Source organism: Anolis sagrei, chromosome 5 (assembly GCF_037176765.1).
Source record: "Anolis sagrei isolate rAnoSag1 chromosome 5, rAnoSag1.mat, whole genome shotgun sequence".
Taxonomy (NCBI): domain Eukaryota; kingdom Metazoa; phylum Chordata; class Lepidosauria; order Squamata; family Dactyloidae; genus Anolis; species Anolis sagrei.
The window spans coordinates 5,808,776-5,824,539 of NC_090025.1; the positions used below are offsets into that span (position 1 = coordinate 5,808,776).

A 15,764-nucleotide genomic window follows, 5' to 3' on the forward strand; every position below is an offset into this window, starting at 1 on the left:
CCCACCGGGTGTGGCCCAAACATGCTAGCTGACCTACATTACCAGCTGCACATAATAATTAACATCATAAGGTTTTTCTTTAACACACACTTGATCCTGCTATGACTTGCTGTAACATGGTCTAGTGCAGTGGTTCCCAACCTTCTTTGACCAAGACTATGCCGTCGCTGCCTGGGGACCTATAGTTCTTAGTGAAAAAACAAGGACGTGGCAACTTTTCCCCAGGGGATTGCTTCTTGCCTTCCTTTAGAGAACTAGAACTCTCGAGGATCAACAAGACACTATAGATAACTCGAAATAGGCTTTATTATTATTATTATTATTATTATTATTATTAACTTTATTTATACCCCGCAAAATCTCCCAAAGGACTCTATGCAACTTACAAAAGCCAAGGCCGCCGACAACAACAACATACAATACACAGTCAAAACTCATAAGCAAATAATAAAACATCAAGCAACGATAAAACAGTAAAACAATAACACCGTGGCGCAATTAAAAACCTAGAGGCCGGGCCAAATGTAATGGACAAAATTTAAAAGTGCTGAGCCTGACAGGTAATATGTAGAGGTATTTGGTGTAATGTGCAGATAATCCTGAATCTCTTAACAAAGTGCATTTGGGACTTGAAGCCAGGAGTTTCCTATTCTGGAAAGGCACACTGGAACAGCCAGGTATTCAGGCTCTTCCTAAAAACTGCCAACGTTGGGGCTTGTCTGATGTCCTTGGGGAAGGAGTTCCAGAGTCGGGGGGCCACCACCGAGAAGGCCCTGTCCTGCGTCCCCACCAGACACGCCTGCAACGCAGGTGGGATTGTGAACAGGGTCTCTCCAGATGATCGGAGGGAGCGTGCGGGTTCATAAATGGAGATGCAGTCACGCAGGTAGGTGGGTCCCAAACCGTTTAGGGCTTTGTAGGTGAGCACCTGCACCTTGAATTGGGACCGGAAAATGAACGGCAGCCAATGGAGCTCCTTAAACAGGAGGGTTGACCTCTCTCTGTACGGAGCACCGGTTAACATCCTGGCTGTCGCCCGCTGGACTAGCTGAAATTTCCTAGCCGTTTTCAAAGGCAGCCCCACGTAGAGCGCATTACAGTAGTCCAATCTAGATTTATTGTTTACATAGAGTTATCCTTCTGGGGCATCAAACTTAATATTCCAAAAGGGGTAAAGAAAATATACATTACAGTCTCTGGTTGTCTTGGGTCCAAGGAGTTTTCCAGCTGAATAGCTTCCGAGTTCCCTCTTTCTCAATGGCTATGAGGTCGAAACACAGTATAGTCCAGTTGCCTATACTGAAGGCACAAAGTCTTCCTCTTGATGCCAAAGGACTGGTTTGAAGGCGCTTAAGATTCCTCAACGTCGTCCACATGAGCTGGGCATGAAGTATGAATCTTAAGGGTATAAACTTAAGAATTGTACTTCATGCCCAGCTCATGCCCTCAGACCTGGGTTTGCCCATACCTGCTAGAGAAGGACAGCAATATAAAACATTATAAAGGTAAGACATAAAGCAATTGGCATACAGGTCCTGCCTGTTAACATTCAATATCATTAAGATACAACATTAACAGATGAAATTATTTCGCTTAGAGCATGCCCATAACGATTAATTGCAAAATAGGCAATATGTTTAGCCTGAATTTTCATTGCAAAAAGGGAAAACTTTTCAAGTCGCTATAGAACTTGTATCACATAGGAGAAAGTTTTTTTTTCTGATGCATTCTTTTGACATAGGCTAGACAGAATATGCAAGAATTTGGATCTTGGCTCTGACTATAGTGCTCAGAAGACTAAATAATGTGGCAAATCCTCAATTTCTGGGCCCCCACAAATATTGAGGGCCAGAGGGGTAGGTTGATCTCTCCCATCAATGACAGCTGTAGGCATGGTTTGATAGAATGATGCATGGTTTGGTGAGGAAACTCCTCCAAGTCTTCTTTTCATTAAAAAGCACACATTCACCTCAGTGTCCTTCACATGCTGCGACTTCTGTCATGCTGACTTTTTTTTCTTCTTTCGTTTAGACTACCGAATCATGCGGAGGAAAAGATCCATTTCCAAGAATGAAATGGTGCAGAGATCCAAACGGTAATGTTGGCTCCAACCCCCCCCCCCCCCCCCCAAAAGACTTATTCTGCTGTGTTTGTGCAAACATAGAAAATACAAGTACATATCACAGTCAGCCGTCCACATTTGCTGGGGCTGGGGACCCTATGAAAGTAAGAAAAGTATGAATTGAACAATTGTATTTTCTTAATGTATTGTCGCAGGCTTTCATGGCTGGAATCACTAGGTTCTTGTGGGTTTTTTTGGGCTATATGGCCATGTTCTAGAGGCATTTTTCCTGATGTTTCGCCTGCATCTATGGCAAGCATCCTCAGAGGTAGTGAGGATGCTTGCCATAGATGCAGGCAAAACATCAGAAAAATGCCTCTAGAACATCGCCATACAGCCCGAAAAAACCCACAAGAACCTAGTGTATTTTCTTAACTTGTGAGCGCATTTCTAGGCCCTCCGTCATAACTCTATTGTCAAATTTTGCCAGAACCTGATTGTAGAACTGCATTGAAGGACATAGAGATTCCTAGAGGTAATATTTTAATCAAATCTGCTAAAATATTCAAATTTGCAAAAGATAAAAGTCGCAACTCAACTGCCGTTGGGGTTTTCTGCTCCAGTTAGAGAATTCCGAATTTCGAAAAGGCAGAGGAACGAGAGACCAAATTGCCAATATCCGGATGCTGGATAATGGAGAAAGGCAGGGAGCTTCAGAAAAACATCTATTTCTGTTTTATTGACTATTCTAAAGCCTTTGACTGTGTGGGTCATAATAAATTGTGGCAAGTTCTTGGTGGTATGGGCATCCCAAGCCCCCTTCCCTCTCTCCTGAGGAATCTGTACAAGGACCAAGGAGCAACAGTAATTGCTGGTGAAAATTGCTGGAAGAAACATTAACAACCTCAGATATGCAGATGCTGGACCTTAGGGAAGGCTGAGTGAAGGAAGATCGATGCTTTTGAACTGTGGTGTTGGAGGAAAGTTCTGAGAGTGCCTTGGACTGCGAGAAGATCCAACCAGTCCATCCTCCAGGAAATAAAGCTCGACTGCTCACTGGAGGGAAGGATACTAGAGACAAAGTTGAAGTCCTTTGGCCACATCATGAGGAGACAACAAAGCCTAGAGAAGACAATTATGCTGGGGAAAGTGGAAGGCAGAAGGAAGAGGGGCCGACCAAGGGCAAGATGGATGGATGGCATCCTTGAAGTGACTGGACTGACCTTGAAGGAGCTGGGGGTGGTGACGGCCGACAGGGAGCTCTGGCGTGGGCTGTTCCATGAGGTCACAAAGAGTCGGAGACGACTGAACGAATGAACAACAACAAGCAACAGTAAGAACTGACCATGGAACAACAGACTGGTTCAGGATTGGGAAAGGCATACAGCAGGGTTGATCCTCTCACTCAACCTATTCAACTTGTATGCAGAACACATCATGTGATGTGCAGGGCTTGACGAATGCAAGGCTGGTGTAAAAATTGCTGGAAGAAACATTCACAACCTTAGATATGCAGATGATACCACTTTGGTGGCTGAAAGCAAGGAGTTGCTGAGGAGCCTTCTAATCAAGGTGAAAGGAGAAAGCGCAAAAGCTGGGTTGCAGTCAAACATAAAAAAGCCAAGCTGATGGCAACCAGAATGATTGATAACTGGCAAATAGAGGGAGAAAACGTGGAAGCAGTGACAGATTTTGTATTTCTAGGCACAAAGATGAGTGCAGACTCAGACTGCAGCCAGGAAATCAGGAGACATTTACTTCTTGGGAGAGCAATGACCAATCTCAATCAAATAGTGAAGAGGAGAGACATCATACTAGCAAAAAAGACATAGTTTTCTTCTTAACTGCTAGACTTGGAAATGAAAGTTAATTGATTCTTCTATTCTGGAGTCAGCAATCTAGGGCACATTTTCAGGAAGGCATTGGGAGTGATTCATAGCTGTTCTGCTTCATAGGAATGATTTTATTCTATGCCTGCATTTGAGAAGTCATTTCTTTCCTCATTACAATGCTGTTTCTCTTTCTTCTGTTCTCCCTTGTTGAGTGAAGGCTCTGAGTTGCTGCAAGAGCTAGAAGCAGGCCCTCGTGTAGAGCTGCTCTGGCGGGGAGCCATTGGGGCAACCTGTGCTAGGGCAGGGAGTTGGGAGCTTTCTTCAGCATTACTTTCTCATTTATTTTTAGTATCTACGAGCAGCTGCCTGAGGTGCGCAAAAGAAGAGAAGAGGAAAAGAGGAAATCAGAGTATACTACAAATCGTTTGAAAGCCCAACTTTATAAAACGGTGAGTATAGAATCATAGAATCATAGAATCAAAGAGTTGGAATGGACCTCCTGGGCCATCCAGTTCAACCCCATTCTGCCAAGAAGCAGGAATATTGCATTCAAATCACCCCTGACAGATGGCCATCCAGCCTCTGTTTAAAAGCCTCCAAAGAAGGAGCCTCCACCACACTCCGGGGCAGAGAGTTCCACTGCTGAACAGCTCTCACAGTCAGGAAGTTCTTCCTCATGTTCAGATGGAATCTCCTCTCTTGTAGTTTGAAGCCGTTGTCCCGCGTCCTAGTCTCCAGGGAAGCAGAAAACAAGCTTGCTCCCTCCTCCTCCCTGTGGCTTCCTCTCACATATTTATACATGGCTATCATATCCCCTCTCAGCCTTCTCTTCTTCAGGCTAAACATGCCCAGCTCCTTAAGCCGCTCCTCATAGGGCTTGTTCTCCAGACCCTTGATCATTTGAGTCGCCCTCCTCTGGACACATTCCAGTTTGTCAATATCTCTCTTGAATTGTGGTGCCCAGAATTGGACACAATATTCCAGGTGTGGTCTAACCAAAGCGGAATAGAGCATGGGGAGCATGACTTCCCTAGATCTAGACACAATTGATGCAGGCCAAAATCCCATTGGCTTTTTTTGCCGCCACATCACATTGTAGGCTCATGTTTAACTTGTTGTCCACGAGGACTCCAAGATCTTTTTCACACATACTGCTCTCAAGCCAGGCACCGCCCATTCTGTACTTTCTATGCAAGAGATTAATATTCTGTGGGCCACTTCTGTAAAGAGTCACTAAGTCGCAATTAGGTGGTTGATGATGAGGAAATATTTCCTGCAAGTTGCAGTCAAATAATTTGAGTTTAGCCACGAGCACCAAATAAAGCTTTCCTCTCCCTGCTCCACCACAATCTCTAAATTGTCAACACAGGAGACATACCAAATCCTACAACAAGATTTTTGTTGGGAATCAATTGATGGCAATGCTCACTTGAATTCAGCTTTTCAGCGGCAGAAAAGTTTGTCCTGATTTTCATCTTTGGCAAATCAAGCCAAACAGTATGAAATGGCATTTTTGCGGTTTTTGTTTTGGGCAGTCTTGCATCCCAAGGTCCATTTGACTGCTGGAAAGTTGAGGTTTTGAAATGACGCCAACACATATTGGTTCCTCCAGTCATTAAAAACGAGCTTGGCAAAGGAAGGCTGACACCCCAGATGTGTTTGGATTTCATTGCATTTTGTATATGTACACATAGATTTCCAAAGTGATTTGACAAGTTTATTTTGGAGGAGCAAAGTTTCAGGAGGATGGGATGGATCTTACCTTCCTATTTTTAGGTGACTGATATTACTGTGGCTCAAATTTCTGCATGACATCAAATTTGCAGCATGAAAAGGTACATATTTCAGGAGTGAACAATCTCCTGTTTTATGATGTCAGAATTATAGGCTCATATAGTTATATGGATGCTTGACATTATTTTAAGATAAATAACATAAAAATGATACTTCTTACTTTCATGCTCATCAGTTATTGGATGTGTGTTGTCAAAGGCTTTCATAGCTGGAATCACTGGGTTGTTGTAAGTTTTCTCAGCTGTATGGCCATGTTGCACAAGCATTCTCTCCTGACATTTCACCCACATCTATGTGTGGAATCTACTTTCCTGCAGAACTGCTTCTAGAAACTTGGATAGAAAATTCATCCCAGTCCCACCTTCCCTTTAACAGGAAGCATAAACACTGATCCTGTACAAGCTCCACTAAGATGTAAACGGCCCGGCCCAATTTACCTGTCCGAACGCATTTTCCCCTTTGAACCATTGCGGAAATTAAGATCCTCTAGGGAGGCCCTGCCCTCCCACCCACCATTGTCACAGGCACGATTGGTGGGGACAAGAGACAGGACCTTTTCAGTAATTGCCCCTCGGCTATAGAACACCCTTCCTGGTGAGATCAGATCGGCCCCCTCCCTCCTGTCTTCCAGAAGGATGGTTAAAAACTTAGCTGTGGGACCAAGCTTTTGGGACAGAGCAATAAGGCAGCAATAGGAAAGATTACCAGGCCAATTAGATTTGATGCAGATGACCAAGTCGGTTTTAAATGGTGTATTTTGATATTGAGATAAATGTTTTTAATGTTTGTTCGTATATGAATTCTTGTCCCGGCATTGAATGTTTGCCGTATATATGCTGTGCTCTGCCCTGAGTCCCCTTCGGGGTATTTATTTATCAACCAGTATCAACCAGACAATTGTATTATATTTTTTACAAAATTTTAACAAACAGACAAAACAGAGTTTGCAAGTTTGGTAGTTGATTAAATGTCCTTTGACCAGTATCTGTCCCCTTGGAGTGCCTCTGGTGTTGCCGCAAGGAGGTCCTCCATTGTGCATGTAGCAGGGCTCAGGTTGCATTGCAGCAGGTGGTCAGTGGTTTGCTCTTCTCCACACTCGCATGTTGTGGATTCCACTTTGTGGCTCCATTTCTGAAGGTTGGCTCTGCATCTCGTGGTGCCAGAGTGCAGTCTGTTCAGCACCTTCCAAGTCACCCAATCCTCTGTGTGCCCAGGGGGGAGTCAGCCATTGGTTGAGGTTTTGGGTTTGAGCCTGCCACTTTTGGACTCTCACTTGCTGAGGTGTTCCAGAAAGTGTCTCTGTAGATCTTAGAAAACTATTTCTTGATTTAAGTTGTTGACGTGCTGGCTGATACTATAAATGTTTAAATAAATAAATAAAGTATTATTATTATTATTATTATTATTATTATTAATTAACTTTATTTGTACCCCACTAGCATCTCCCGCAGGACTCGATGCGGCTTACAAAGGCCAAGGCCTCAACAAACAATAGCATATCAAATACCACCCAAAAGCAAAATCAAAAACATTAAGCAAAACAATAAAACAACAAAACAATACACCATAACACAATAAAACTAGGGCCGGGCCAAGTAATGGGTACAGATTAAAAAGTGCTGGGTGTGACAGGTGGTATGTCGGATTTCAGGGTAAGTGCAATGTGCAGAGAATCTTAAAACTCTAATAAAGTGCTTCTGGGACATAATGCTGGAGTTTCCTATTCTGGAAAGGCACATCGGAATAGCCAGGTCTTCAAGCTCTTCCTAAAGACTGCCAATGTGGGGGCTAGTCTGATGTCTTTGGGGAGGGTGTTCCAAAGTCGGGGGGCAACCACAGAAAAGGCCCTGTCCCTCGTCCCCACCAAACGTGCCTGCGACGCAGGAGGGATCGTGAGCAGGGCCTCTCCGGATGAACGAAGGGAACATGTGGGCTCATAAACGGAGATGCGGTCACGCAGGTAGGCAGGTCCCAAACCGTTTAGGGCTTTGTAGGTAAGCACCTGCACCTTGAATTGGGCTCGGAAGGTAAACAGCAGCCAATGGAGCTCCTTAAACAGTATGGGAGCCACGTGGCAACAGTTGGCACAAAGCTATCCATGATATCAGGGGAATTCTGAAAACTGCCGCCTGCAACTTCAGCAATGTAGTAAAGACAACTATGAACAGATGGCTGATGTGAAGGACTTCCAGCCAGAGCAGCTTAACTAGTTATTGCTCTTCCCAAAGGGGCACCACTGGAGAGTAAGTTATTTCCAGCCATGGACTAAAAGTTAACACATGTATCCTCCACAGTGCATTTCAGGCTGAAGGTTTGGCCTCATCTGGACTCTGGTTTCAAGCAGCATGCAAACTCGAAGGAAAAGTTTTTTTTTCTCCAAAAGAGGAAGTTTTTGTTCTGCTCGTTTCCTATTAATCACCACTTCTCCGAGTAAATGTTACACGAAGTTCCAGGGGGCTATTAATAAAGTTGCTGAGAACAGCAGGAGGATTAGGGTACTTCCTAAAAAGAAAGTAAACAAACAAGATCAGAATAGTCCTGAACTCCAAAGAACGGGAAAGTCATGAATGACTTTTCAATTACCCGTATATTCCGGCATATAAGACGACTGGGTGTATAAGACGACCCCCAACTTTTCCAGTTAAAATATAGAATTTGGGATATAGCTACCGTATAAGACTAACCCTCTTCCAACACACACCTAATAAAATTTTTAAAAGCATCAGATTTGATTTCAATATGGTAATTTTCCTATTACTGTACCTCTTTCTCTGCCTCTCAGATCTCGCACATACACACCTGCACCGCTTCACTGCAGTCTTCAGGAGTGAGATCTGAGAGGCAGATGAGGAGGTACGGTAATAGGGCGGGCCAGACAGGTAAAAGAGGTGTGTTTTTCTGGTCCCAGAGCCACTCTATCACTTTTTTCCATATCCCGGGCGCCCCGGACGCCTGCAGCTTGCTCCGCCCTTTACTTACACCTGTCCGGTGAGGCGCCCCTTCACCTCACCATCGAGACCGCATTAAGTGTTGGGGTTCAGCCTGAGTTTGAACTTGAACCTAATTCTCTGTTTGTTCCTCCTGATGCTAATGAAAGTATATTTACTGATGCTAATGGAAATGTACCTCTTGATGCTAATGCTCCTGAAATTAGTGAGGAAGAAACTGCTGTAGGTTTGGAAAATGCCAATGTTCCTGAAGTTAGTGAGGAAGGAACTTCTGTAGATTTGGAAAATGAAAGTACCAGTGTTCATGAGAATGTTTCAGAGGGAGACCTTGAACTTTCCCTCCCTTCTGCACCTGTTAACTGTAATGACAACAGAAGGGGTCAAATTTGGGAAGACAGAAGTAAAACACTCAGTTTGCGTCGATCCTCCCGAATTCAAGAATTAAAAACATTGGCTTCAAAACAGAAGGGCGGTTCACGGAACCGATTCTTGAGTTTTAATTGCAATACGCCAGGCTGATTGCCTCAGTTCAGGCATCGTTTCAGAATTGATGAAGACCTTGGCAGTTCTCCCGGTTCCCTGGTCATAGTTTGGGAAGATTTCTAGGATATCAAGTACGGTTAGTGGATTGCTAACAGATTCCAGTATTTTCCCAGTGAGGCTTTTGGTTTTGCTTTGTCCATTTAAATTCATGTTTGCTGATTTTGCTGTGGCTTTTGACTTGCATTTTTCCTTTATTTTGTAACCATTTTTCTTCAATAAAAAAGGATTGTTTTTCACAGCCAAGTGTGGTGGATAGTTATCTTAGGGCCTCGTTCCCTGCTCTGGATTGCAACATTAAGTCAATTTTTTTGTTGTGTCAGGAGCAACTTGAGAAACTGCAAGTCGCTTCTGGTGTGAGAGAATTGGCCGTCTGCAAGGATGCTGCCCAGGGGACGCCTGGATAATTTGATGTTGGTATCATCCTTGTGGGAGGCTTCTCTCATGTCCCCGCATGAGGAGCTGGAGCTGATAGAGGGAGCTCATCCGGATTTGAACCTGTGACCTGTCGGTCTTCAGTCCTGCCGGCACAGGGGTTTAACCCCCTGCGCTACCGGGGGCTCCATTAAGTCCATGAATCCTGATGAATGGATTTTCTTCTACCATACTTGTACAGCGTCGCCCTTAATGCTTTCATACAGTCGCTGCATACGGCAAGGACGCGGCCACTGCCATTTTGAGCTCCCCCCACAATATGCGGCAATCACAGATTCTCCAATCCAGATTGGAAGTTTCAGCATCCGCTCTATAAGACGACTGTATAAGACTACCCCTGCATATAAGACGACTCACATGTATAAGACTGCTCCCGCATATAAGACGACCCCTGACTTTTGAAAAGATTTTCTTGGGTTATTATTTATTTTATTTTATTTCTGGTATTTATATCCCGTCTCTTCTCTACCCCAAAAGGGGGGCTCACGATGGCTTAGATAGGCAGCAATTCGATGCCGTTACATGAACAATTAATACAATAATCATTAAACAAACCATCAAACCATTAAAATACATAAGCCATTAATTAAGCAATATAAAAACATTTGTTACCAAATTTGTTACGTTCCAGCTTGTCAACATCTCCCGTCAATTGTGGTGCCCAGAATTGGACACAGTATTCCAGGTGTGGCCATGTCCCAGAAGCATTCTCTCCTGACGTTTCACCCACATCTATGGCAGGCATCCTCAGAGGTTGTGAGGTCTGTTGGAAAGTGAGGTTTATATATCTGTGGAATGTTGTCCAGGGTGGGAGAAAGAACTCTTTGTCTGCTTGAGGCAAGTGTGATTGTTGCAATTGGCCATCTCGATTAGCACTGAATGACCTTGCAGCTTCAAAGGATCCCCCCAGGCAGTAATAGTTGCAAGGCCATTAAATGCTAATCATGGTGACCAGTTGCTACATTCACACTTGCCTCAAGCAGACAAGAGTTCTTTCTCCCACGCTGGACATTTTCCCACAGATATATAAACCTCACTTGCCTAGTTTCCAAAAGACCTCACAACCTTTGAGGATGCCTGCTATAGATATGGATGAAACATCAGGAGAGAATGCTTCTGGAACACAGCCAAGTAGCTGGAAAATTCCCAGCAACCCAGAAGACATCTTCGTTTCCACCTATCTGTTCATAGTGAACCAGTCAAGTGAAGAGAAGGAAATGTGGTTGTCAATTGGACTGTGATCACAAGGTGGCACTGCAACCAAGTGAATGAAGCAGTTGGCCAATTGCTGAGCTCCTTGATGGGACCTTCAGTCTCCTGGCTTCCCCAGTGAAGCAGTTTTCTCTTTCCTGGTCTTACTTGTTGTGATCGGAAGAGTTGAGTTGTGGAAGCTTGCAATCTAGGTGAGCCACAACCACAATTGCACATTTTTCCACTCATTGAGAAGCTTTTGGCTGCAAATGTGTTCCAAAGATGTGTTTCTACTTCTAGAATTACTGACCTTTCACCAGAAATTTGCCCTTTGGCCCCTTTTGTCACCTTCAAAAACCCTAGGATCCTATAGCATTAATCCATGGCCAGTATAGTGCTGTTGAACTGTATTAATTCCTCAGTGTAGATGCAAACTAACTCCCTCATAAGGAAAATTACTTATGAAACTACAGTTCTCTTTCATTAGAAACCAGCTCTTAAACACTGGAATAAATAGAGTCAGCCCAATGTTATCTGTTTTTCACGGCATTGCCATCTTTCTAAGGCTTTTATATCACTCTGCAAAATCCTACTCCACAACCCCAAAGTCAGCTCAGATTGCTTCTATACACCAGAATTTGTGGCATATGGAATATGGAAACATATAGGGTTTCTGACAACCTGGAATAATCTTGTTATAGTTGTCTGGATTTGCATTTGTTTTGCCGTTGTGTGGATCACCAAATTGGGAGGGATAGCCAAGACTCCAGAGGACAGGAGCAGGATTCAAAACGATCTTGACAGATTAGAGAGATGGGCCAAAACTAACAAAATGAAGTTCAACAGGGACAAATGCAAGATACTCCACTTAGGCAGAAAAAACGAAATGCAAAGATACAGAATGGGGGACGATGCCTGGCTCGAGAGCAGTACGTGTGAAAAAGATCTTGGAGTCCTTGTGGACAACAAGTTAAACATGAGCCAGGAATGTGATGTGGTGGCAAAAAAAAAGCCAATGGGATTTTGGCCTGCATCAAGAGGAGCCTAGTGTTTAGATCTGGGGAAATAATGCTACCCCTCTATTCTGCTTTGGTTAGACCACACTTGGAATATTGTGTCCAATTCTGGGCACCACAATTGAAGAGAGATATTGACAAGCTGGAATGTGTCCAGAGGAGGGTGACTAAAATGATAAAGGGTCTGGAGAACAAGCCCTATGAGGAGCGGCTTAAGGAGCTGGGCATGTTTAGCCTGAAGAAGAGAAGGCTGAGAGGAGATGTGATAGCCATGTATACATATGTGAGAGGAAGCAACAGGAAGGAGGGAGCAAGCCTGTTTTCTGCTTCCTTGGAGACTAGGACGCGGAACAATGGCTTCAAACTACAAGAGAGGAGATTCCATCTGAACATGAGGAAGAACTTCCTGACTGTGAGAGCCGTTCAGCAGTGGAACTCTCTGCCCCGGAGTGTGGTGGAGGCTCCTTCTTTGGAAGCTTTTAAGCAGAGGCTGGATGGCCATCTGTCAGGGGTGATTTGAATGCAATATTCCTTCTTCTTGGCAGAATGGGGTTGGACTGGATGGCCCAGGAGGTCTCTTCCAACTCTAGGATTCTATGATTCTATGATTCTATGATATGGGCAGGATAGAAATTGTGTAAATAAACAAATAAATCACGGTGCAGCAATGGCATTCAACTCACAAATGTGATCTTTTTTTTATCTCTGCAGAAAATCACCAACCGCATTTTGGGAAGAAAAGTCCCTTGGGAATGATGGTGAAACCGATCAGTCAAAAAGAAAGCAGAGAAAAGAAAAGAGTAACCTTCTGATTCAATAAAGCCTATTGCACATTGTGAGATTTTCAGCATTTTCTCTGTATCAGCCGAAATGCTTGTGAATAGGCTACGCAATAATTTTCTGGTTGCACAAGGTTTGTTTCATCATTTTTAAAGAACTGATAGATCTCCTTCTTAGCGAATAGAGTTGTTTATATATTTGAAAACTAGTGACGATTTTTTAAAAGAATCCCAATTTTGTAGCAATGTGCTTGTTAATTTCCAAATCAATGTAATTTAAGAAAAAAAATGTAATACTAATTAAATCGGTGGATTTTTGTGTGTATGAGAGTGTAGATGATTTACTTATTTATTTTTTGATACTTAATTTTTTGTACTTTCTAAATGATTTAATTTTGCCTATATATTTGTGGTTTTTATTACTAAAATAATTAAATGTCTTGAAGACTCTGGCTCTTTGTATTTTTTGTTAATTGTTTTACTTTGGTGTTTAGTATGGGAGGGAGAGGCACATGCTTCCATTTTTTTTTCAGCTGTACTACAACTTAGTTAAACAAATTTAGTTTTATTGTGCAAAATTTGGTTGGTTGCATACTGCCAAGTTGCTTCTGGTGTGAGAGAATTGGCCATCTACAAAGACATTGCCCAGGGGACACCCATAGAATCATAGAATCAAAGAATTGGAAGAGACCTCATGGGCCATCCAGTCTAACTCCCTGCCAAGAAGCAGGAAATTGCATTCAAAGCACCCTCGACAGATGGCCATCCAGCCTCTGTTTAAAAGCTTCCAAAGAAGGAGCCTCCACCACACTCCGGGGCAGAGAGTTCCACTGCTGAACAGCTCTCACAGTCAGAAAGTTCTTCCTCATGTTCAGGTGGAATCTCCTTTCCTGTAGTTTGAAGCCATTGTTTCGTGTCCTAGTTTCTAGGGCAGCAGAAAGGAAGCTTGCTCCCTCCTCCCTGTGGCTTCCTCTCACATATTTATACATGGTTATGATATCTCCTCTCAGCCTTCTCTTCTTCAGGCTAAACATGCCCAGCTCCTTAAGCCGCTCCTCATAGGGCTTGTTCTGTTGGCCCCACGCCAACAGAAGAGAAGACAGATTGCCCAGGGAGAGGTCGGGGATTTTTCCATCAGTGAAGAAACAGTTGCCTGCCTTTGGGGGCAAGATCGAGAAAGTTAATAGTTTGTTAAGAAAACCTTGAAGTCAATCATTGAAGATTTGTTATTTGTTCAGTAATAAAGATTTTGTTGCATCCTTAAAGACTTTGAAGCCCATCTTTCAGGAAAATCCCAAAAAGCCCTCTCTGAGGTAATCCCGGCGTCCCGTTGGACTCACAGAATTTATGTCCTGTTTATAGTCTTTTATAGGAGCCCAGCGTGCGACAGCACAAACACAGATGGGTGTTACTAAGTATCCTCTCCACAGATATAACTCAGCCTGAATACTAAGCAATAAGGTGGCAGCGAATCCCAATTGAAGAAACAGTTTCAAAACCTCACAGTTCAGACGTCATTCAAATATAGCTATACACAGTTATATCTTTCCCTGTTTTATCAGTCTCCCTCCTGTGATATTCCTTATAAATTGGTGAAGCAGCGTTGGGATTATTTTCATATCTTTCCCTGTCTTTTCTACTCCTTGGCCTTCCTGTGATTCTTTATAGATGGCCTCTGTGGGACTCCGTTTTGCAAATGCCTGAAAATGGAGAGAAGATGCAGAGAAGTTTGCACCTGATTATTATTATTATTATTATAACTTTATTTGTACCCCGCTAGCATCTCCCGAAGGATTCGATGCGGCTTACACAGGCCGAAGCCTCAAAACACAATACAACAAAACAAATCAAAGCAAATTAAAAACAGTTGAGCAAAGTAAACAACAAACAATAACAGTACATCAGGAAACTTTAAAACTGGGCCGGCCAGAGTAGTGGGTACAGGATTAAAAGTGCTGAAGTGGCGGGAGGAATGTAGGATTATAAGGTAAGTTCAGTGTGTGGTGTGCAGTGATCTTAGTTCTACTAAAGTGCTTCTAGGACTTGGTATTGGGGTTCCTAATCTGAGAAGGCGTATCGGAACAGCCAGGTTTTCAAATTCTTTCTGAAGACTGCCAATGTAGGGGCCTGTCTAAGATCTTTTGGGAGGGCGTTCCAAAGTCGGGGGGCCACCACAGAAAAGGCCCTGTCTCGCGTCCCCACCAAGTGCGCTTGCGACACAGGCGGGATTACGAGCAGGGCCTCACCAGATGACCGAAGTGAACGTGTGGGTTCGTAGAGAGAGATGCGGTCACGCAGGTAGGATGGTCCCAAACCATTCAGGGCTTTGTAGGTAAGCACCTGCACCTTAAATTGGGCTCGGAAGATAAACGGCAGCCAGTGGAGCTCCTTAAACAGGAGGGTTGACCTCTCTGTAATGAGCCCCGGTTAGCATCCTGGCTGCTGCCCATTGGACAAGTTGGAATTTCCGAGCTGTTTTCAAGGGCAGCCCTACGTAGAGCGCATTGCAGTAATCCAATCTAGAGGTGACCAAGGCGTGGACCGTCCCGGCCAGATCAGCCTTAGCGAGGTATGGTCGCAGCTGGCGCACAAGTCTCAGTTGTGCGAAAGCCCACTGCCGACGCCTGAGCCTCAAGCGTGAGTGATGACTCCAGGAGGACTCCCAAACTGCGGACCTGTGGCTTCAGGGGAAGTGTAACCCCATCCAACACAGGTAGACACCCTATACCCCGATCCGGTTTGTGATCGACCAGGAGGACCTCTGTCTTGTCAGGATTGATCTTCAGCTTGTTCCTCCTCATCCAGATAGACACAGCGGCCAGGCACTCGTCCAACACCCGAGGACCACCTGATGAGGTCCAAAGTGTAGTACCTTATGTTTTCCCCTATTTAAATTCATTTTGGATATTCTCGGACTATAGTTACCAATATGTCTCACCCTTGACTTTGCTGCCTGAAGCCAATGGGAGTTGCAGTCCAAAAGCATCAGGAGGACCACGAGTTGCCCATCCCTTCCCTATATTGATCTGCGCCGCAGCTGCTTCCCGCTGCTTTGAAACCACATCAGCTGCCATCCTTCTTTCCTTCCTCTTTTTCCTTGGTTGCCCTCCATCTGCGTCTACAGAGTGTCTTTGTATTTCTTCCTCCCTCTCTTATCCTTCTTGATC

The 15,764-nt window shown here is 44.0% G+C and overlaps 1 protein-coding gene across 2 annotated transcripts in view; it reads left to right on the plus strand.

Annotated features, from left to right (window-relative positions):
* ALMS1 (ALMS1 centrosome and basal body associated protein) overlaps positions 1–13,049 on the plus strand; it is a 121,961-nt gene extending 108,912 nt beyond the window's left edge. For both annotated transcript variants that reach the window (XM_067468541.1, XM_067468540.1), the window contains 3 exons: positions 2,032–2,095; positions 4,244–4,343; positions 12,530–13,049. In XM_067468541.1, the coding sequence (XP_067324642.1) occupies positions 2,032–2,095; positions 4,244–4,343; positions 12,530–12,574 (209 nt within the window). In that variant the 3' untranslated portion in view covers positions 12,575–13,049. The remainder of the gene's footprint in view (positions 1–2,031; positions 2,096–4,243; positions 4,344–12,529) is intronic.
* Positions 13,050–15,764: the final 2,715 nt, after the last annotated feature.